This window comes from Rutidosis leptorrhynchoides, chromosome 9 (genome assembly GCF_046630445.1).
Source record: "Rutidosis leptorrhynchoides isolate AG116_Rl617_1_P2 chromosome 9, CSIRO_AGI_Rlap_v1, whole genome shotgun sequence".
Classification (NCBI taxonomy): domain Eukaryota; kingdom Viridiplantae; phylum Streptophyta; class Magnoliopsida; order Asterales; family Asteraceae; genus Rutidosis; species Rutidosis leptorrhynchoides.
Genome location: NC_092341.1, coordinates 351,157,955 through 351,182,918, shown reverse-complemented (window position 1 = coordinate 351,182,918; position 24,964 = coordinate 351,157,955). Strand labels below are relative to the sequence as shown.

General features: G+C 34.4%; 2 protein-coding genes across 3 annotated transcripts; both read left to right on the top strand.

Moving 5' to 3' along the window:
* Nucleotides 1-10,796: 10,796 nt before the first annotated feature.
* LOC139867349 (tropinone reductase homolog At5g06060-like) lies at nucleotides 10,797-20,979 on the top strand. The gene is made up of 4 exons (XM_071855719.1): nucleotides 10,797-11,246; nucleotides 19,825-20,044; nucleotides 20,165-20,271; nucleotides 20,655-20,979. Exons 1-4 carry the CDS (start codon nucleotides 10,956-10,958, stop codon nucleotides 20,829-20,831), a joined length of 795 nt encoding a protein of 264 aa, XP_071711820.1. The 5' UTR covers nucleotides 10,797-10,955; the 3' UTR covers nucleotides 20,832-20,979.
* A 1,715-nt stretch (nucleotides 20,980-22,694) lies between these two features.
* On the top strand, nucleotides 22,695-24,735 carry LOC139866561 (tropinone reductase homolog At5g06060-like). Of its 2 annotated transcripts, XM_071854831.1 has the most exons (4): nucleotides 22,695-23,116; nucleotides 23,601-23,814; nucleotides 23,885-23,991; nucleotides 24,098-24,735. In XM_071854831.1, the coding sequence occupies exons 1-4, from the start codon at nucleotides 22,808-22,810 to the stop codon at nucleotides 24,272-24,274; spliced, it is 807 nt and encodes a 268-aa protein (XP_071710932.1). In that variant the 5' UTR covers nucleotides 22,695-22,807; the 3' UTR covers nucleotides 24,275-24,735. The 2 variants fall into 2 exon arrangements, with proteins under 2 accessions (XP_071710932.1, XP_071710933.1); XM_071854832.1 differs by lacking the exon at nucleotides 23,885-23,991 and having other exon boundaries at nucleotides 24,098-24,231.
* The last annotated feature ends 229 nt before the right edge of the window (nucleotides 24,736-24,964 follow it).

Genomic DNA, 24,964 nt, shown 5'->3' with positions numbered 1-24,964 from the left:
TAATAATAAGATTAATAATAATATTAATCTTAATAATAATAATAATAATGATAATAATAATAATAAAATAAATTAAATAAATATACGGAGTAATTTTAGAGAAAGAGGGATAGATAGATTCAGCTGGAACCAGATCGAGCTTTCATAGTCCCTGACTTGAAACAGTACCCCATGCGATCGCATGGAGTTTAGCCTCCTTGGCCATGCGATCACATAGCTATGAGATCCAGCTCACAATCGTTTTGTACACTAGCTTGTCGACATATTATTATAATTTAAATATAATATATGTAATTTATATAATTAATTATATATTATATTAAATTCACGTGCATAGTTGACTTGAAATTTTCGTTCCGATGACTCGTACGTTGTCACTCGACTTATGACCCAGTTCCGGTTTTTCGAACGCATTTTCGTACGCTTAATAAATTAGCATTTTACGTTTTGTGATGTGTACCATTATTAAGAATATATACTTAATTCACCAAAATTTATATTATAATAAATGTAACTTATAAATTTGAGTATTATGGTCATTTGCTTCTATAAATCATCTTCTCGATATTTACTAATATAATAGTATTATCAAATGTTTTATAACCAAGTTAATATCTATACTCAATATTTATAAACACGTTTTAAATAGACATCGCAAGTTATTCATATAAATAATTCTTAACAATTAATATTCCAACTTATCATATATATTCAAATAGATATATAAACCAATAAGTTTAATGTACGGTATCATGCAATTAAAACTTTGTTACATTTTCAAGTTATAGTATATATATATATATGTATCTATTTACATATAATGGTTCGCGAATCGTTGAGAACAACCGAAGGGTACTTGAATAGTTCAAAAATTTTGAGATTCGATTTTACAGACTTTGCTTATCGTGTCAGAAATGTTAATCATTAAGTTTAAATTTGGTCAGAAATTTCTGGGTCATCACAGAAGGTGTAGAAGACATGACGGTTTATTGTGATGCATCTTTAAATGGGATCGGTTGTGTTCTAATGCAAAGGGGTAAAGTCATCACTTACGCCTCTCGACAATTAAAGGAACACAAAACGAGGTACCCGACTCATGATCTTGAATTGGCGGCGGTGGTTCATGCGTTAAAAATTTGGCGTCATTACTTGTATGGTGTCAAGTGTACGATTTATTCGGATCATAAAAGTTTGAAACATCTTTTCGATCAACGAGATTTGAATTATCGTCAACGTAGATGGATGGATGTGGTAAAAGATTATGATTGTGAGATACTTTATCATCCGGGTAAGGCGAATGTGGTCGCGGATGCGTTAAGTCGAAAGAGTCAACATCCGGCGATACAAGTAGGATCGTTACGCATGACTATTACTAACGATTTTCTTGTAAAGTTTGGCGAGATTCAAATAGAAGCATTTGTTAACAAACATTAAGAATGAATCGTGGGAAAAACAGAGTCCATTACCTTAGGCCCGCATGATTTATTGTCCTTTCAAGGAAGAGTGTGGGTGCCTAAGATGGGAGATTTTCGACGAGTGCTACTTGATGAAGCACATAAGTCAAAGTATTCCATTCATCCGGGTGCGACAAAAATGTATTTTGATTTGAAGAAAGAGTATTGGTGGCCGGGCATGAAATGTGATGTTGTAAAGTATGTTGAACAATGTGTCATGTGTTTGCAAGTTAAAGCCGAGCACCAAAATCCGTATGGTAAGTTACAACCATTGGAAGTCCTGAAATGGAAATGGGAGCACATCACCATGGATTTCATTACCAAGTTACCAAAGATGGAGAGAACCCAATTTGATACGATTTGGGTGATAGTTGATCGATTGACAAAAAGTGCCTTGTTTCTTCCCATTCGGGAAACGATATCGTCGGAGGCTTTGTCAAAGTTGTTTATCAAGGAGGTGATATCGAGACATGGGGTTCCTATATCTATTATTTCGGATCGAGATACCCGTTTCACTTCTCGGTTTTGGAATAAGTTTCATGAAGATATTGGTACACAATTAAGAATGAGCATAGCCCACCATCCTCAAACGGACGGTCAAACCGAACGTACGAATCAAACTTTGGAGGATATGTTACGGGCGTGTATTATTGAATTCGGTGGTAGTTGGGATGAGCACTTGCCTTTGGTGGAATTCTCGTACAACAATAGTTACCACGCTAGTATTGGAAAGCCATCGTATGAGATGCTCTATGGGCAGAGGTGTCGAACTTCGATTTGTTGGGGCGAAGTGGGACAAAGGGAAATTGGTAGTACTGATTTGGTTTTAGAGACGAATAGCAAGATTGAGGCGATTCGGGCTCATTTGAAAGCGGCTCAAGATAGACAAAGTCGTATGCCGATAAATGAAGGTGACTGATTGAGTTCCAAGAAGGTGACATGGTGATGCTTAAGGTTTCGCCATGGAAGGGTATTATTCGGTTTCGAAAACGGGGAAAGTTAGCTCATTGATTTATTGGTCCTTTTAAAATTTTAGCTCGTGTCGGTGAAGTTGCGTATCATTTGGAGTTACCCGAAGAGATTGTGGGGATCCATAATATATTTCATGTTTTCCATCTCCGTAAGTGTCTTGCGGAGGATTCATCATGGGTGTCATTGGAAGAGATTGAGCTAAATAACAAGTTATCGTATGTCGAGGAACCGATTGCCATACTTGATGAGAAAGTGAAAATGTTGAGAAATAAAGATGTGAGATCTTTTAAGGTTCAATGGCGTCGTAGTAAGGGTTCCGAGTTTACATGGGAATCCGAAGAGTTTGTTTTGGTGTATCTTCTGGCTTTTCATGCGACTTGGATTGCGAGGACGCAATCCGGTTCTAAGTGGGGGAGAGTTGTAAGATCCTGTTTTCCTGCTAAGTGGGACACCGTCCAAGACAAAGTACGCCGTCCAACATTGAAGGACTGGACGCCGTCTAGAATATTGGACGCCGTCCAGATGAACTGGCAGACCAACTATTTTATTTTAAGTTATACAACAAGGGCTTTTGATAATTTCACACTTGGGACGAATTTAAGGCCACAAGATCAGTTAGTGGGGTATCATAACTCCATTATCACCTACCTTCATCTTTCCACTTAAATTCTAGAGAGAGAGAGAAGAGTTCTAGAGTGAGAGAGCTCAAATCAATGAGGAAGAAGGTTGTTTTGGGTCAAAGCGCAGGTTTTAAAGTTGTTCGTCTAGTCCCTAGCTATGTTGTGATTGTTGTGGTAAGTCCTAATCTTGACTTCCTTACTTTAAATTAGTTTAAGGGTTAGTGTTTGGGTTAGTGATGAGCATAAAACCCATTTGCTAGCGATTTGGGGGGTTTTTGGGTAAGTATGGGTCATGAGGACTCAAAGATGACTAACCTAGGGTTTTGAGGTAATAAATGTGTTTATGAGTCTTAAATTGGTTAGTAAATTACTAGCACACCTAAATGTTATGTAAGTGGGGGTTATTTGAGTATGTAGTGACCCAAATGGTTGTGTAAACCTTGAAATGGGTCAAATGAGTCTTTGCTGGTCTAAGTTGGCTTATGAGTGTGAAAATGTGATAACCTTGTGTTAAAAAGTGTATTAAGACCATATTTGGCTAGTGTTAGGGTTTTGGCGATGTTGACCTAAAATTTATGATTAAGAGTGCAAATGGGTCGGAATTGCCCTTTGGGTCAAAATGACACTATGATGGTGATCGAGTTGGTTGACCAACTCGATTGTGTGATTGATTATATGCATAATGTAATAGGTACGTTACACTGAAGGTTGCAAGCTCGATTTCTCATTCACCGAAGGCGTTAAGGTGAGTGGAATAATTATATATGTATGTATATGATTTATTTGCTTGTAGGGTATGGGGTTAAAGTTCGATGTTGACGATACCATATCCTCGGGTATATTGTTTGTTGAATGAGGGTTTAAAGTTCAGTGTTGACGATACCTCATGTATGGGATTAAAGTTCGATGTTGACGATGACATACCACTATTGTAGTGATTTGATGAGGGGTTAAAGTTCGATGTTGAGGATACGTCATATGTGGGTTTTAAGTTCGATGTTGACGATACCACATTATTTGGGACGAATGGGGTTAAAGTTAGATGTTGACGATACCATTCGTAGGGCTAGCCTTGGAATTTGAATGCTAATGGATGTTGTGAACATCATCGTTTGTGTATTGTGATGTAGCATATTATATTGCTTTTGTTATATGCTTTTGTTATACTAGCTTGTGTTATCAGAGACTTAGCGTTATACTTTATGATGGTATGCTAATTATATTGCTAGTATGTATGCGGAAATGGTGTAAGTGTTTGCAAGTAAGTAAATGATATACGTATATGTATAATTATTGTATTCACTAAGCGTTTCGCTTACCCTCTCGTTGTTTATTCTTTTTAGGCTCCGGCATGGACAAGGGTAAGGGCGTTCGTTTAGACTAGAGGCCCCCGCTTTGTTTTTGGAAAGGGGACGCTTTTGGGAAGATTAGTTTTTGAAGTTGGACCAAGATGTGGGTAGTTTAACCCCAAACACCATGCTCTAGTGTCGTTTGGATATTAAACTCTTATGGTCGTAACTTGTGTTTTTGAACGAAATTCGTAAAACGGCCGATGTGGGCCTGAAGTTGTAAAACTTGGTTTTATTGTGAAAACTTCTTACTTTTAATTATGTTAATATGCTGTAAAAATGGTTTCGTTTAAAAGTGTCGGGAAGCGGGTTTTCCGCTCGCGTAAGTTGAACCCCGAGATCAGAAACTGGCAGTTCATTTAGACGCCGTCCCAAAAGGTTGGACGCCGTCCTGGCCTTCAGTGCTGGACGCCGTCCAGATAACTGGACGCCTTCCAGATGTGCTGGGTTGTTACGGAGGATTTCTACGGAGGATGCATATATATAATTTACATATGTACCCTGCAATACATAATTTATATATGCATATATAATACTAAAATCCCATAAGTTACGGAGGAATCTACGGAACTGTCAGGCAAAGTTTACAGTAATAGATACGCTAAGATATGAATTTTTGTCTATACACTATTCATGCAATCAATGCAGTAAGATGTGTTTAGACTAAGAATGATAAGCAGGTAATTTTCGACACGAAATGATAAGCAAAACTTTTGATATGCAGACACGGTCAAAGTCCAGACTCACTAATGCATCTAAATGACTATCAGTTAGACACACTAATGCAAGACCTGGTTCGCTAAGACCACCGCTCTGATACCAACTGAAAGGACCTGTTCATATACATTATAAACGATTCACAATAGGTGATTACATCGCGAGGTATTTGACCTCTATATGATACATTTTACAAACATTGCATTCGTTTCTAAAAGACAAACTTTCTTTACAACGAAAGTTGATGGCATGCATACCATTTCATAATACATCCAACTATAATTGAATTAATAATAATATTGATGAATTTCAACGACTAGAATGCAACGTCTTTCAAAATATGCCATGAATGACTCCAAGTAATATCTCTAAAATGAACAAATGCACAGCGGAAGATCTCTTTAACACCTGAGAATAAACATGCTTTAAAGTGTCAACCAAAAGGTTGGTGAGTTCATTAGTTTATCATAAACGATCATTTCCATCATTTTAATAGACCACAAGAATTTCATTTCCAGTTCTCAAAAATAAACGTCCCATGCATAGAGACAAAAATCATTCATATGGATTGAACACCTGATAACCGACATTAACAAGATGCATATAAGAATATCCCCTATCATTCCAGGAAATCCTTCGGACATGATAAAAATCGAAGTACTAAAGCATCCGGTACTTTGGATGGGGTTCGTTAGGCTCAATAGATCTATCTTTAGAATTCGCGTCAATTAGTAGACTGGTTTACTAATTCTTAGGTTACCAAGCAAAAAGGGGCATATTCGGCTTCGATCATTCAACCATATAATGTAGTTTCGATTATTTGTGTCTATTTCATAAAACATTTATAAAAATTTCGCATGTATTCTCAGCCCAAAAATATAAAGGGTAAAAAGGCAAATAAAACTCACAATACTGTATTTTGTAGTAAAAATACATATGACGTCATTGAACAAGTGTAGGGTTGTCCTCGAATTCACGAACCTATATCAAGTATGTATATTAACACATATACTTGTAATCGAACAAATATATATATAAATTTATTAGTTGTATCATAATATATATATATATATATATATATATATATATATATATATATATATATATATATATATATATATATATATATATATATATATATATATATATGTTTCATATATTCGTTTTGTATAAAAATATAAATTTTATTATGTTATATAATTTAAATATATATCATTTGTTTTTTTAAAAAAAAAAATGAGTAGTTATATTAATACTAAAATGATATTAATATTGGTAAAATTGATAATTATAATACTTAATATTACTAGTAAAGATATTAATATTACTAACTCTATTAATGATAATAATAATGATATTAATAATAATAACTGTAAAAATATTAATTTTACTGTTAATGATAGTTATTGTAATGATTTTAGTAATTATATAATAGTAATACTCAGGATAATAACATTTATAATCATATTAGTGGTAATAATAATAATAATCTTAATATTAATATTAATGATGATACTAATAACTATAGTTATGATAATAATACTCATTTTAATGATAATAATATGTAATTACATTATTATAGTAATATTAATAATTAATTTAGCCATAATAACAATAATAATCATATTGATAATGATAATCACTTTAATAATAATATTTGTAATATTAATAACAACACTTATCATATTAATAATGATGGTAATGATAATATCAATTGTAAATGTGATGATAATACTAATAATTAATGATACTAGTTTGTAATATTTTCATACTAACAATAATAATAATCCTAATCATAATAATACATATATCAATATTAGTACTACTAATAATTACACTAATAATACTTATTGATATTACAGTAATAACAAAAATAATAGTAATATTAATCCTAATCATTATGTTAACATAATAATGATAACAATAATTGATGACAATAATAATAATAATAATAATAATAATAATAATAATAATAATAATAATTATTATTATTATTATTATTATTATTATTATTATTATTATTATTATTATTATTATTATTATTATTATTATTATTATTATTATTATTATTATTATTATAAATATATAGGAAACTACCTCTTAAAGAGTTCCAAAAAAAAAAATTAGTTGCTCACACCCAGGTTCGAACCCCCGACCTCTCGTTTAAACCAAAACACCCTGACCAACTGATCCATCCAGCTTTTTCTGATTTAAACCAACCCTTTAATAATATAACCCGTATTCCTGTGATCCTCTTCTTCATGTAAATCTAATCGACCAGAACTTCATTCAGATTTTATAACAATGAATTTATATTTTGAATTAAACTGGAATATAGTATTGAAACAATTAAATGTGGTTGTTATTGTTTGACAAAAGAAATTAAAACGAAAGGAAAAAAAATAGCTGCACAGTTGTTCGAAAATAAAATAATGAACATTAATTCGATTTTCGAATTCCAGAGTGTTTTAGACAAAAGTTAAAACATGAAATAAGTTCTAAATCGTTCATGTAATCTTTCTGAATCATCAATTTAATCTAAAACATCAAAACGAGTTCGAATTTCATGATGAACAAATTCTTTGACTTTTTTAAATACAACTTTGACTCATAAATTTGAGTTCGATATGAAAAATTGGAACTTGAGCTTTTAGAGGAAGTTTAAACGAAGGATTTCTTACAACACTGCATTTCCAGATTTTCAAATGGATATCGAATTCAAGCTTTTGATTTCAAGGTGTCAAAACAGAGATAACGAGCTATAAAGAAAATTCCTGTGTAAATCCTGAAATGATTTATGTTGGGAACGGTTATAATTGATTGAGAGGCTAGATAATTGAATAACTTGATAAATAACATCGCAGATTTCGGTTGTCTTATAGCAATTGATGTGTCGACATTCTCACAGACAGATAAAGGAAAAAAAAAATATATATATATATATATATATATATATATATATATATATATATATATATATATATATATATATATATATATATATATATAAAATAAAAAGTGAAAAGGACGTGAAACAAATTTGTACGATGAGTGATATGATTTCTAACAACTTTTGGGTTGTATCTGAGACTGGATCGACAATCCTTTAATCAGGAGAAGAGATAAAAAAAAATAGACAGTGACTCCTAACAGATTAGTACACTTTATTGACATATTAATTAACATTAATAATATTTAATAATAAATATATTAATAAATAATAATATTGATAATATCATAAAAATACTAATAATAATAGTAGCACTAATAATAATGTTAATAATATCAAAATAATACTTAATAATGATATATATAATGATAAGAGTATATAAAAAAATGATCATAATAATTGTTAATAATAATGTTAATAATAATATTAATAATAATAATAATAATAATAAGTATAATAATAATACGATAAAAAAATGATAATAATAATTAATCATAATAATAATTGTAGTGTTAGTCATTCTTATAATAATATTTATATTTAACATCCTTATTTGGCAAACATAACCTTTTAATTTTAATTGTAACAATAATACTAATGACATTAATAATACTAGTATTAATATTAATATTAATAGTAATAATGATAACTATTACAATTTTTAATTTGTAAATACATTTAATATATTGATATTACAGTTTATTAATCATATCATATTTACCACTTATATATAATAACATATAATGAATATTTAATATTTACAAATTATATATATATTACAATATATCAAATATTACTTATGTATAGAATTCATATATATATATATATATATATATATATATATATATATATATATATATATATATATATATATATATATATATATATACATATTTATTTACACACAATTGTTCGTGAATCGTCGGGAATAGTTTAAGGTCAAATGAGTTCATGTAAATAGTTCCAAAAATTTTTGAGATTCAACATTACAGACTTTGCTTATCGTGTCGAAATAATATAAAGATAAAGTTTAAATTTGGTCGGAAATTTGCTGGTCGTCACATTCGGAACGTAGGGAGTATCAAAGAGGTGCAAAGTGATATGAATGTTAGTGTTGATAAAGATGATGCAACGTGTTTTGATGTAATAGGTTAAGTTATAATACCGGTCCTTAATGAGCAAGAACAAGAAGCGAAATTTCAAGTTGTCAATAAAGAATGAAGATGAGTTGTCGCCAATACAACTAACGTCAGATGACAATATAGTTGATGATTTAAATATGATCGCTCAAGATGACGCAATGAGGTTTTCAACAGGATGACGTACAAATACATTGGTGAAAAACAATTCCATAAAGAGGTTTGAAATTGAGGATCTAGTTGTGGTAATTGATTTGTTTGAGTTTACATACTCGAGGACGAGTTCTTTTCACGACGGGAAGAATGGTCAAACGGCTTTAAAGCATAAGAATTTTAGAAGAGGACGTCACAAACTAATTTGGAATGGCAACGATGAATCTAGAATCGATTGGTTTGTCATTGACTCGGGTATATCGTCTTATTCGAGTTGGAACTCTAGAACGAGTTCTTTTTCAAGTGGGGAAGACTGATATGAAACCGAGTATATATCTATTTTATTTATTAGTGTATTTACTTATTTAAATTGTGTGTTTCTATTATATTAGGTTTATTTATTTACTTATTTAAAATATTCGTTTATATTAAATTAGAGTCGGTGTGGTTGTGTTTATATATATATATATATATATATATATATATATATATATATATATATATATATATATATATATATATATATATATATATATATATATATATATATATTTCGTAACATTGTAACTAGGAGGCATCTTCCTTTTTATTAAAACAAGTATTCAGGTCGGCCCGCTTCGCTGGGCCCAAAATCGGTAGCAAAAAAAAAAAAAAAAAACACAACTTCAAGGTTCGAACCTGCGCCCCTTTAGATTTCAACCAACCTCCTTACCAACTGATCTACGTATTCACTTTGATAAATGTATAGTTTGTTTAATATACATCTTATAAATTAGAGGGTTTGTCAAAGTTAAAAAGTTAGTCAAAAGGGGGTGAAATTTAACATAATGTAAAAACGGGGGGGGGGGAAGGTGACAAAATTTCAAAAAAGTTTCAAATAAATAGTGCATTTTTTTTTGTCTTTTTTTGTTTTCTAATTGAATATAGGTATAATAATATTGTTAATTATTCGGCATTCTTCTTTACGTAACAATTTACGTGAGTTTTCGTATTAGAAAACAGTAATTAAAAAATAAAGAGTAAAAATTTAAAATGGGGTGTTCATTTTGAAAAGGATGAACTAATAAACAATTAGATTTGATATGGTTCACGGTATAATTTTTTATTTTTTATATATAAATAAAAAATAATGAAAAATGCCAGCTAATTGCATTAAATCGAAGATAATACTAAATTAATACTCGTAATATACACGTTGATTTGATTTGATTGAATTTGATATATAAAATTTCAATACATGGATAATGAATATATACTGTTTTAAAGGCTTGTAGGAACTTAACTACAATACAAATAAGGGAATTGTACTACTAACATGCGTGGTCATAAAAAAAACATGTTAGTCTATAAAAGACGAAATGTATCGAAAAGATTACGGGGAAACGGCTGGAAATGGGTTCCACCAATAATGTACAAATATGTTTTCTGTACATTTTTTACTCATTTAAATAAAAAAGAAAAAGAAAAGTTGCATTATGAACTACTTAAAAACCGCCTCACTATACCCCACCAGTAGCTTTGTGGCGATACAATCGGTATAAAACAGGGAATAAGGTGGACAACGCTAATCAACACAAAACATAACGCTAAAATTCAAGGTAATGGCGAGCTCTGCTACTAGAGATTCAAGATGGTCTCTTGAAGAAACGACTGCACTTGTAACCGGGGGTACGTACGGAATTGGTAACGCTGTGGTCGAGGAATTGGCCAAACTAGGGGCTAAAGTGCACACTTGTTCACGCAATGAGGTTAAACTTAACCAATGCTTACAAGAGTGGTCTCTCAAAGGCTTCATTGTTACTGGATCCGTGTGCGATGTAACTTCTCGTACTCAACGTGAACAACTTCTAGAAAAAGTCTCGTCCATTTTTAACGGGAAGCTTAACATCCTAGTAAGTTCTTCAATATGAAATTTAATCAGTCGATTTATAGAACACTTTTTTTTTTTTTTTTTTGAAAGGCAAGAATTTATAGAACACTTTTTAGCTTATTATCCCGTTTTAATGGCTGTTAATTAAATGAGATGCTCAATTATAACTATACCTGGCAAACCAAACCCAAAGTGTTGAATTTGGGTCTAATGGGTCTTGCATATGGGTCAAACGGGTCGAGTTGTAAAGTTTTCAGTTTTTGAGATTCACATCCCCTAAAATTTGGTCCAACGAGGTTTTTTACAACATATTGGGTCTTAGACAAAAAAATAAAAAATGGGTCGACCGGGTTCAAATCCACCACAAATAGAGACGGGTCCAACGGGTCTTGTATATGGGTCCAACGGGTCGAGCCGTAAAATTTCGGATTTTAGTCGCACAATGTAATTTTTCAAAATAATATAAAAAATAATAAAATAATAAAAATAAAATATAAAAAATGATAAAAAAAAATGTAAAACTAAAATTTTATTGAATAAAATGGTTCTCAACCCACTCTGACCCAACCCAACCCGGGTCCCGACCCAACCCGTTTGACCCATTTTAAATTATGACCCGTTTCGATCCATGACCCGTTTCGCCCAAACTCATTTGGGTTTCAACCCAACCCGACCCGTTTGCCAAGCATAAATTTATAACTGATGATGTATAAATAATTAAGCCCTTGTTAGTTGTTACCAATGTTTTTTTTTTTTTTTTTTTTTGGCTCCATTAAACATACATAAAAATGTTAAAAATATAAGGAGTAATATATATATATATATATATATATATATATATATATATATATATATATATATATATATACTATAACTTTATAATAATAATAATAATAAAGTAATATAGTAATAATTTAGATTTAGATGTTCCATTATTTGTCGTATTTTCTTTTCATATATTGTAGGCCTTAGAAGTAACATACCCGCAATATATATACAAATTGAAGATAAACAAGTAAGTGGGGCCGCACTATCCGACTGATATCTGACGGAACTGTATAACTGTTATTTTAGCAAAACGACAAGTGCATAAAAGACTATTGCAAAAAAATTTGTACATGACAATTATTCCTTTGCGGAGATTCCTAGGAACTGAATTGTATAGTCATTTTAGCGAATTGATAAGTAGATATATAAGTATTATAAATAATATGTAAAATAATTTTTTTTATAAGCGGCACTGTGGCAGATCCTATTAATTTTTTCGACTTTTTCCCTCATATGCTTTTCAAATTATAGCTCTCCATATTTTGCATAATGGCTATGAAATTTCAGATTAATGCATAAGGACTATGCAATTTATTTTTAAGTGATTAAGGATTTAATTTTAAATAATAGCTATGCATTTTTTAAAAATGACAAATAACTATGCAATTTATTTTTAAGTGATTATTTGATTTGAAACTACGTATCCATTATTCGAAATTTTGTTGCCATAATTAAAATTGTATAACTATTATTTAAAATTGCATAGCCATTATATGAAATTGCTTAGTCATTAAATGTAATTACATAACGATTATTATTTGCAATTTCACAACCATTATTCGAAATTGACAAGTTATTATTTAAAATTACATAAATAATAATAATAATAATGGATCTCCGATGCTGAGTGGTATAATTAGCCTTTCATCTTTTGGATTAAGATTTGTTTTGACTTCATCAATAACACGTGCGATTGAGAATTCAGATGCTGTTTTTATATCCCTGTTCCCTCTCAATTTCCAGCTTTTCATTTTCTAGTTAACTACGGGGTAAGGACTACTGTAATTTTCTTCACTTCGTTTTACGCCTGGAATCTTTCTTCATTTATTGGTTAGCACATGTTTCTAGCAGGAAGATTTTGGGAGAAGATAGAGTCTGTATCATTTTTCAATTGAATTTGTGCCCACAAGGTGTTTGTTAAAAGTCCCCTATGAGTTTTATCTTGGCTTCATGGTTATAATTTTATTGGTGTATGGGGATTTTGTCTCTGTCAACAACTAAAGGTTGTGTGCAGTTATGTCGCATGCCACAGTGAAGTTTCATTGTCCCTTTGTGGGTCTTAGTGGCTGTCAAAATGGGAGTGGAAATGGGCTTGTTAGAAGTTCTCTTATCAAGCATCTTAGTGATCGTCATTGTGGTATCGATGCGCGGGATATCACTCGACATTCTCTTACTTCTAATTTGGGTGTTTATACTGAGGCTGATGTTACTTTTAGGCGTATGGGGATTTGGTTATGTGGTGTTTGCTTCAAAACACACACGGTACGTGCTAAGTGCCGTCATGGTAGGGGCCCGGATGTGCCGCCCCCCGATGAGGGAAATGGTGTTGTTCGTTTTGTGCTTCATAATTTTTCCAAGCCACTAGCTCCCTCTTCTCCTGCTCGACTTTGTATTGAGGATGGTTCGGTGCGTGATCATAACGATGGTTTTGACGTGGCTCTCCTTGATCGGTTGTTCTCTAAGGGGTTTCGCACGGTTAAGTCTATCCCTCCCAAGTGTCGTTTGGGGTTTTCTCGGATTTTGAAAGGTGCTCTTGATAAGGTGATCTCTAAGCCTGATGACATTTCTAGTTGGGTCTCTTTGTTGGTGTTACCCCTTTGTACCCTTAAAACCTTTCGGCCACGGAGTAGTCGTGAGTCTAGGTCTTCGATAAAGCGTCGGCATCAGGAAGAGAATATTTCCCGTGCTATTTGCTCTTGGGGGACAGCGGGTGGGAGTTTACAGCTTGTGAGGGAGTATTTGGCAGAGGATTCTCCTATGTTGTCAGTGGTTGATGATGAGGTCCTTGATTTGGAAGAGCGTAATATTAAGCAGTGTCGTAGGAAGATTTGTGATGGCCATTACACCGCTGCAGCTCGTGTTCTTTCTTCATCAGGCGTTGCTCCTTATAATGACGCCACACTGGCGGACTTACTGTCTAAGCACCCTTCTTTTATAGCTCCATCCTTGCCTGATATGACGGTTGATCACCTTCACCTCGTTACGACTTCTGCTGTTGTTTTGGGCCAGATTAAAAGTTTTCCTCGGGGCACTTCATGTGGTAGGGATGGTTTACGTGCACAACACCTTATGGATTGCTTGAGTGGTGCTGCTGTGGCAGTCTCGGATGAGTTGGTTGGCTCTATTACCGGGGTCGTTAATCTCTTTCTAGCTGGAAGGTGCCCTATGGAATTAGGAGAGTATATTGCTAGTGCTCCCCTCACACCACTTGTCAAGCCCGGCGGTGGTCTTCGTCCTATAGCTGTGGGTACTGTTTGGCGACGTCTTGTTTCGAAGGTTGGCGCTGCTATGGTTGGCCAGTCTTTGGGAAGTTACTTCGATGGTCTTCAATTTGGTGTTGATGTTTCTTCAGGTGGTGAGGCAATTCTTCATGCTGTGAATCGGTTGATTGAGGATCGTGGCTCTGATGTTGGCCTCTCTATGTTATTAGTTGATTTTCAAAATGCCTTCAATCTAGTTGATCGTACGGTCATGTTACGTGAAGTTCGCCACCTTTGTCCGAGCATTTCTCGGTGGGTTGAATTTTGCTACTCTAATCCAGCCAGATTGTATTATGGGAACCACACATTATGGTCTTCTCAGGGGGTGCAACAGGGTGATCCCCTTGGTCCGTTGCTTTTTGCTTTGGTCTTACAACCCTTGGTTTCTAAAATCAGAGATAATTTTGAGGTTTGTCTTTAGGCGTGGTATTTGGATGATGGCACTATTATTGGGGACACTTTGGTGGTGGGGAAGGTTTTGCATTTGATTATGGAGGATGGGCCTCGTTTTGGGCTACATCTCAACGTTGAAAAAACAGAAATTTTCTGGCCTACGGAGGACCCTCGCAGCAGACAAGTAGGTGTCTTTCCTCCTAATATTGCTCGGCCTTTAAATGGTGTTAAGTTGCTTGGGGCCCCCGCAAGTTCCGATCCTGGTTTTACTAGTGAACTGGTGATGCAAAGGGTGACCAAGTCCATTGCGCTTATGGATAAGGTTGCTAAGCTTGATGATCCTCAATGTGAGTTGTTGTTGCTTAGGGCATGTACGGGAGTTTCTAAACTCTACTTTACCTTGCGTACTTGTCCTCCTAGTATATTTGAGGAGGCTCAACGCGCTTTCGATGGAGCCCTTCGATCTTTCTTGGAGCGTATTGTTACTGCTTCAGGGCCTGGGTTTGGTGATTGGCAGTGGCGGCTTGCCACCTTGCCATTTGCATTTGGAGGGCTTGGTGTTTATTCTGCGGGAGATGTTCGTCTTTATGCTTTTCTGGCTTCTCGGTTACAGTCTGCTGGGTTGCAGACCAAGCTCCTACGTCATGCGAGTATTGTTGGTCTTGGTCGTGCTTTTGAAGATGCTTTGGGTCTGTTTAATAAAACGGTTGGGTTTGATATTTTAGGTAATCCGAGTGAGGTCGCTGCCCCAATACTCATGAAGAAATTGGCAGATGTTTATTTCATAAAGGTTACCGCTTCTGCAGAATCCACTTTTTCATTATCTCCCCGACAATCGGCCTTATGGAAATCACAGCAGGGTGATCACACCTCTGCTTGGCTAAGGGCAGTCCCTATTTTGGGGTTGGGTCAGACGATGAACGCAAAGACTTACCGATGTGTGTTGTGTTACCGGTTAGGTGTTCAATTGTTCTCTATCTCGACGGCATGCTCTGCCTGTTCAAGGGTTTTTACTGGGGATATTTTCGGGGATCACGCGGTGTCTTGTGCTGGTATGGTGGGAATTAAGCATCGACATAATATTGTCCGGGATTCCCTTGTTGATGTTTGTTATCGTTCTGGGATTTCAGCGAGAAACGAGGTTGACATTGGGTTGTCTGGAGGGAACGACAAGGCCCTCAGACCTGCAGATGTGTTACTTTATTCCTGGGATTTTGGTCGCGATGTTTGTGTTGACTTGACTGGGTCTTCTCCTTTGACACAGTCTGGGCTTTCTGACTTTGTCCCTGGACGTGCTGTGATTGATGCGGCTCGTCGGAAGCGGGTCAAGTACGAATCTAGTTGTCAGGCGATTGGTTATGGTTTCATTCCTTTCTCATTTTCTTCCCTTGGGGAATTAGAGAAGGATGCTGTTTCTTTGCTAAAGCGGGTTCAGAAGAGTTCGATGGCGCAAGATATTGGTGCCGGTGCTGCTGCTCATATTTTTACTAGGATATGTTTTGCTATTGCTAAAGGTGTGGGGGCCCAGATTGTCTCTAGGCTTCCCACTAATTTTTTGTAAGTTTTAAAACTTTTAAGTTTTTATTATTATTATTATTATTATTATTATTATTATTATTATTATTATAATAATAATAATAATAACAATAATAATAATAATAATAATAATACTTTGCAAAGTAGTTGAATATTAACATATTCGAGCCATGTGGTTTTCCTTTTTTACACTTTTGATCCCTATCACAAAAATCATTGTGGGTCCGTTCATATTTCTTATTGGTTTGAATAGTAAAATTGTCATCTATCATAGCCAATTAGTAGGAGGCCCGGCAGCCACTCCATTGGCCTTAAAACTTGGGTCGCGAAAACAGTGTTTCTTAAAAAAAATATATAGAAAAATGACACGTTGACGTCAGCATGAAGTCAACTTTTTTTTTATTGTTCGTGGAGTTGGCTAATATTAGTATATAGAATGAAATTGGCTAATAATCTAAACTATTATCGAACTCTCGCTTCGTGCCGGGGGTTCGGTTTTCAATGTATTTTATTGCGTTTAGTAAAATTATTTTGTGGCTAACGATGATGTCGTTGAAGCGCAACTCGAGTCGAACTAAAAGGTATAATCCGTAAGAGATTTAAATGTTATTTTAAATTAACAATATATGTGCATCTCCGCGTTTCGCTATGGAATTGTCGACTTTTAAAAATTTAACGCAAAATCAACGTGTATGAAAAGTACCCCAAATATTTAGCATTTTTTAAAAAGCGTCCGTTTTGCGTATAGCTAGTGACATTGTGTTCCTAAAATTATTTCGAGATTAACGATGGTGTCGGAAAAATTTAACTCGTTGCGAGCGAGAAGATATGACCCGTTGAATATTTGGGTGGAGTTTATTTTAGATTTTTTTTTATGAAAATGGTTATTTGACACTTTACCCCCTGTTTGGGAGGTCGATTTGAATTTTTCGAAAAAGTGTGGGGGCGTTGGTGGTAAAATGAAATTTAGTTAAAATTAGGAAGAAGAAAAAGTGAAAAGTCGAAAATGACTCTGGTTACTGTTCATAACTTTTGTCTATTAGTTAGTATGTAAATTTGCAAATTAGTTTAATATTAACATCTTCGGTCCTTGTGATTTTTGTATTTTACACTTTTAGTCCCTACTACGAAAAAAACATTGTGGGCCGGGTCGTATTTCTTAATCGGTTTGAACAATAAATTGCCATCCATCATAGCCGATGAAATTGGCTCAAATTTACGCCATTTAGAGATTTTATATTAATTTACGTCAATTAGAGATTTTATATGTTAACCCTTTATTTTTTATGTACTAAAAAGGGTGGAATTTTATGCCGCCTTAAGCTTCATAAGTTTACCAAACGACAACATCCATCAAATTTACAAAAACAGTCCCCAAACAATATTAAACATGTCTACTTTTCAGGAAATTTTGTGCCGTTTTAGGCTTTATAAGTTTACCAAACGACAACATCCATCAAATTTACAATAACAGTCCCCAAACAATATTAAACATGTCAACTTTTCAGGGGTTAATAACGTAAAATAATTATTTTATGAAAAGAACTTAAATAAACTCCACTCAAATTTTTAACGGGCCGTATCTTCCAGCCCGTCGTGAGTTAAATTTTTTCGACATCATCGTTCAACTCGAAATAATTTTACGAACACAACGCAACTAACTATACATTAACTGGAAATTTTTTAAATAATGATAAAATTTCTGGATATCGTTCATACATAATCTGTCTGGAGGGAATAATTTGATTATCAATCCAGAATGTCTCCATATTTTTTTTTAAGAGCGTCTCTCTTATTATGATTTTGGGTTTCTCAATGGATTTTGTTTATTTAGAGTCTAGAGTCGCAAGAGCATAATCTGATAATTGAGAATTACGAGGAAAAAGTAACTGATTCTGTAGTGGATAATATGAAGGCCCTCATTGATGACCGCCTATAAAACAGTTATTTTCTTTTGAATGGTACATCATCTTTTTTCTTACTATCTACTAAAAGGCAAGTAGCTTGATTGGTTCGAATCAACCAGAAGAAAGGTCTGTGTAGAGAAGCATCGAGAAATGTTATTAACATTGATCATACGGCTTAGAGGAATTCCTCTCTCCGAACCCAAAGTAACTACATCATATCGATGGTTCCGTCCCCCCTTTTAACGCGATATTCTCGACGTTAAAAACGTGCATGCCATTAGGTATACTTGGTACCACCCACATGTATCCAAACACACTCATAGCAACGCGTTTTTTTAACTCTATAAACACATAACGCTACGTTAAATATGAATATGCAATCTGAAGCGGACCGATCCGTATCTAGTTAATATTAATTTGTGACTGAAAAAATAATACTTCCGTATGTGAATTACATTTTGCTAACTCTTCTTAATCTTAATTAATAAACTACGAACTTGAATAGTAGAAAACATTAAAGCAACTACTCCACTATTAATGAATCGTGAACTACTACGGTACTACTATTTTAAAGCAATTACAAATGCAATGCAACGTACAAAATGAAACGTGCACTTCCCTTTTTCTTCCACCTGCCATGGATATACCTCCTATCATTTGGGCCACTTAATCCTCTTAATTTAAGATGGGCTACTGAATATTCTTTGGACAGCCTTGGCCCAAGATTCCCGTTAACAGGCTGAAATTTAAGCCTCAAGATTACCTAACACTCATACCTATTTACATCACGATTACAGAACTTGAAATGACTCGCCTAGTTCTTTGCTAGTACTACGTTAATAGTTCGGTCCGAATACTTGGTCAGTGGGATTATTCGACCAAAACTCCAAATTAATGGAAATATCAATAATAAAATGCCAAAAAAATCAATAAAAATCGACCAAACCTAATTAAAATCGATCAAAGTCAAACTCACTCAAGATCCTATTACTACCCAAGTTGCCGATTACCCCTAAAAAGTCCCGATTGAGTACTCCTCGATAGCGATTTTTGCAACCTAGATATACAATGAGTTAAAATACTTACCCTCCGGTAGCATGAATAGGGAAATTATTATACGTTTATATATAGAACTATTATTTTTTTTTTTGAAAGGCAAACCTACAAATCTACACACGAAACCACGAATAATTACATCTCACTGCCTCAAGTGAGGCTTGAACCCACAACCTCTTGGTTGAAGGGTTCCTCTCATACCACTAGGCCAAGGGCCCTTTGGTTATATAGAACTATTATTATACTACCCAATTTACCGATTATTCTCTAAAAAGTCCTGACCAAGTACTCCTCGCTAACGATTTTTGCAACCTTGATTTACAGGGAGTTAAAATACTTGCCCTCCCAGTAGCATCAATAGAGAAATTATTATAAGTTTACCTATGGAATTTTTGTGTAGGTAAACAATGTTGGGACAAACATAAGGAAATCAGCCGAGGAGTATACATCAGAGGAGTATTCGGTGGTGATGACTACAAATTTTGAATCTTGTTTTAATATATCTCAACTTGCGCATCCTCTTTTAAAGGCTTCTGGAAATGGTAGCATTGTGTTTATTTCTTCTGTTGCGGGTCTTGTTACTGCTTCTTTAGCTGGATCTATATATGGAGCAACTAAAGGTACGTTAATTAACTTTGTAACATTAACATTGATATTACTAACACTTTTCCCCTCTTTCGGCCAACTAAAAATGATTTAAGTTTGTAATTTTAACATTGATATTACTTCAATATATACAGGTGCGATGAATCAGCTTGCAAAGAATCTAGCATGTGAGTGGGCTAAAGACAACATTCGGACTAATAGTGTAGCACCGTGGGTCACTGCAACCCCACTAGTCGAACCTGTAAGTAAATATCCTTCTCTATAGTTTAATACAGTATGAAAAAAGGGTAAAACCGACCCTCTAGCGGCTCCACACCGACCGGTCCCACGACCAACATGTGAGAGAAAAATCGTGTAACTCATGCTTAAAGGGACATGGGGTTGGGATTGAACTCATGACCACCGCTTTATGCTGCATACCCCCCAACCACTAGGCTACCATCGCGGGGACAACATTTTTTTTTTTTTTTTTGAAAGACAAAGCCCCAAAGTGAGGTTGATGAGGATTGAACCTAGGTCTCCAAAGGAGATTTCGAAGCACCCTACCACTCAACTACCCCTTTGGGGTTAGTTTAATACAGTATGTATATAAGCTGACGACAAATTGATGTTTGTGTTGTACAGTTACTCAATGATAAAGAGTTCATAGATAAATTGTTGTCTAGAACTCCAATTAAACGAGTTGCAGAACCAAAGGATGTGTCATCGCTTGTTGCATTCCTTTGCCTACCTGCTGCTTCTTACATCACTGGACAAACAATTGCAGTTGATGGAGGATTTTCGATTAATGGGTTCGCATGATTGCAACTAAATTCCTGTTTGTTTGATGTTGTAAATGTTCAATATATTTCACTTTTAGTACTCATGTGTTGTGTTTCTTACTTATCTGTTTCGACAGTTGCTCGAGAACATCTAATATTTGTCTTGGTTGGTGACATTAATAAAATCGTGTGCCTTTATGTGTATATATAGATGTAATGTTGTTCGTTATTCCTCAAATAATATGCATATATCAGTATATTTCATGTGCTTTTATGCTCTGCTAACAGCCTTTGGTTATCATACTACATACATGTAGTTAATTTCAAGTTGTTTATATCAATCATACTTATTGTTGTATATTAGAGTTTCGAATTCGGATTTCTGAGAATCGTGTAATCACTTTCAGATCAAAGTATTTCGATGGTACTATCGAAATCTCTAATCGGATAAAACTCAGAATTATTGAACAATGAATCTGTGTTTTGTGTGTATGAATTTGATTAAAACGTACCAAAAAAAAATAACCAAAAACCGGGTGTTTTATAACTGCCGAAAGGCAGTTCCATAACTGTCGAATGGCAGTTTCATAACTGCTAAAAAACGGGTGTTTTATCCGGGCTTTTTATTTTGGGTCAAACCGGGTCAAAATCGAATTTCAAACCGGGTGTTTTTACCCCTTGGACCCCGCTATCGGGGGTGCTGCCCCAGAACCCCCGTCATAATCAAGATAAGTTCAAGCAAGTGTGCACTCCACACTTTCCCGAACATGTTCGATATTTATCAAGATTATTTTGGTTAACAAATTAATCTCATTACACTTAAATCATATTTGTGACATAAATCACCAACACTTACTATTATTAACATATTATCTATTACACAAAATTAGTCTTATATGCGATGAATAGTACTATTTATATTTTCGCTTTTCACAAAATTAACCCCATAACTTACATTAAAATACAAATCAAAACCCCCCATTTTATACTTATATTCTAAATTCTAAATTATTATTTATCTCATTACTAAAACCAAAAATACGGAATAATAACACTCACCACGCTTTACCGACTTGTACGCTGCGCTCAAACAGTTGAACCCACAGGGGCTACTACTGCGCTACAGTAATTTTTTTTTGTCTCCAACAATAAAAGAAGCAACTTTCGTAAAAGAACCAACCCTTCAATGTTACCAAAAGAGTCGGAAAAAAAAAATTCTTTTTTACAAAAAAATCAACTAACTTTTTTTTCTTTTCTTCCTCAACGATAAAAGAGACAACTTTCATAAAAGGAACAACCATTCAATGCTACCAAAAGATGTCGAAAAACATTATTTTTTACAAAATAGATCAACTAACTTTAAAAAAAAAAACCGAACGCTAAAAGAAGCAACTTTCACAAAAGGAAAAACCCTTCAATGTTAGATGTCGAAAAAAATTCTTTTTTACAAAATAGATCAAGCCTTTTTTTAACTCGCATTCAAAACGGAGCCCCCGGCGCGAAGCGAGTACTCCACAACTAGTTTTTACTGATATACTATTGTTCAATATAGTGTACAAAGTGAGAAACACTTAAATTCAGAGCCTATACAAGTGGATTAGATACCAACCTTATCAAAACACGTGTGGTTGGTCCTGACAGGGACCAACTACACAAGTTTTGAACTTTCATTTTCGGGGTTTTTGGTCCCTAACAGGGACCAACCACATGTGTTTTGAAAATTACAGGGACCAACAACCCCGAAAATGAAGTTCAGGGACCAAACATCCCATTTCATATAAACCACAGGATCAAGCGCACAATTTTCTCCTTGAAATTTGTCTTTTATAATTATTACTACGTATTTTTATATTATATCTCTTTAATTCATGTAGTCAAGTCAAACATGAGGACTCGACCAAACTTTGTTTCAATTATTTTGTTCATATTTCAAGTAGAAAAACTTAGCTTTCCAGAATATTATACAAAAAAGTTGCTCTGTTCGCAGCCATAAATCAGAGAACACGGCAACAAATCATGTCAGAAGCAGCCGCTAATATCCAATCTTCAACCAGAACTTCAAGATGGTCTCTTACCGGAACGACAGCTCTTGTCACCGGTGGTACACGTGGGATTGGTTTTGCTGTGGTTGAGGAATTAATGGAGTTAGGTGCTGCAGTACACACGTGTTCACGCAACGAAAATGAACTTAACCAACGTTTAGAAGAATGGTCTGCAAAAGGGTTCACTGTCACTGGATCCGTCTGTGATTTAACTTCTCGTCCTCAACGCGAACATCTTCTACAAAACGTCTCCTCTATCTTCAACGGAAAGCTCAATATCTTAGTAAGTTATTTTTATTTAAAAGTATGTATAATGTATAATATTCTCACTTCAAAGTAAGAACTAAAATGGTCCCTCCTTTTATATGTTCATCACAAAACTGTATACAGGTTTTAGATAAGTGGAGTGACTACACCAATATAACCATTCTATTTTTCTATCTTGAGATAAACGGATAAGGTTTTTCAGTTCAGGCTACCCAACGGCTAGTATTTTTCTTTTTACTCAGATGTATGTTGCCTAATCAAGTTATTCCACCACCATTTATGACCCATTTTCTCTGGTCATCGCCAGATATGCTGCTAGTGAGGTTTAAACATCAAACCTCTTATGAGAATATCAGGATCTCAACTACTAGCCTATCTCGCGATGGTTTGTAGATTACCGCTTAATTTTGTGTCATATTTGAACTATATCTTGTTTATTATCTAGGTTTTGTATACAAATTGTATAAAGTAATAAACTAATACTAGTTGTTTTCGTGTAGGTAAACAATGTTGGAATGACTATATATAAACCTACGGTCGACCATACATCAGAAGAGTATTCGTTGATGATGGCTACAAATTTGGAGTCTTGTTTCCATATATCTCAACTTTCACATCCACTTTTGAAAGCTTCTGGAAATGGTAGCATTGTGTTCATCTCCTCTGTTGCAGGTCTTGTTCATGCTTCTGCATCTATCTACGGAGCAACTAAAGGTACGATTCTACTCCTTATCCTACTTGATACATCTGTTATTATTGTTTAATCTGGTCCGTCCGTTGAAAGGTGCAATGAATCAGCTTACGAAAAATTTAGCCTGCGAATGGGCAAAAGACAATATCCGGACCAATGGTGTAGCCCCATTTATCATTAGAACACCGCTTGCTGAACCCGTAATATACTTTTAATCATTCCCTTGTCACTTAAGTTTGTATTACAACCAATACTTGTATACATTGTGTTGGAACTTGATTAGTAAAATAAATTGGTGACGTGTAGTTTTTGAATGATGAGTGGTTTATGAATGCGGTGGTGTCTAGAACTCCAATGAAACGTCCGGGAGAACCAAATGAAGTTTCGTCGGTTGTTGGGTTTCTTTGCTTACCTGCTGCTTCTTACATAACTGGCCAAACAATTGCTATCGATGGAGGGTACACGGTTAATGGTTTCGAGTAACCACAACTTGTAATGTTCCAATAAATGATTCTAAGGTTGCTTATTTCTTGAACATACTAGACTTGTGATTATTGATTGTGGAGTAGTTATTTTTTCTCGAATGCATAATGACAATCAATGTGCTTAGCCCTAGTATAAAAAACAGGATTTGCATTAATAGAAATTGGTGCTTTGTTGTGTTGCCTAATCTCTAATGACCCAAACCTTTAGGGTGACACTAACCAAGTAACTAATTGACATAAACATGTATTCAGTCTCAATTGAGGATTTCGAATCACCCAATAAATTACAATACGAACGAATACTTCTGGCATAGGACAACTGACCTAGTCTTAATCACATTAGACCACCCCTAACCCAACGTCGGTTTGCGGCGTCAGTCCAAGGTGTCACAAACTGACGAAAACTGACGGCCGTTAACGCGGCGTCAGTTTCCGTTAGTTTGGGGCGTTAGTTGCCTCCCCGACGAAAAAAAAGGTCAGTGCGACGTGGCGGTTTTTGATTGGCTGTTGTCTGACGTGGTGGGTCCCTCTCCAACAGATACATGACCCTCTTTTTTTTTTTTTTTTTTTTTTTTTTTTCAAATTCTGATTTAATCTATCTTTTTCCTACTTCTATATATATACTTCTACATTTAAACAACCCATCTTCATCAAAACTTTACTCTTTCATTTTTTACTCTATCAATTC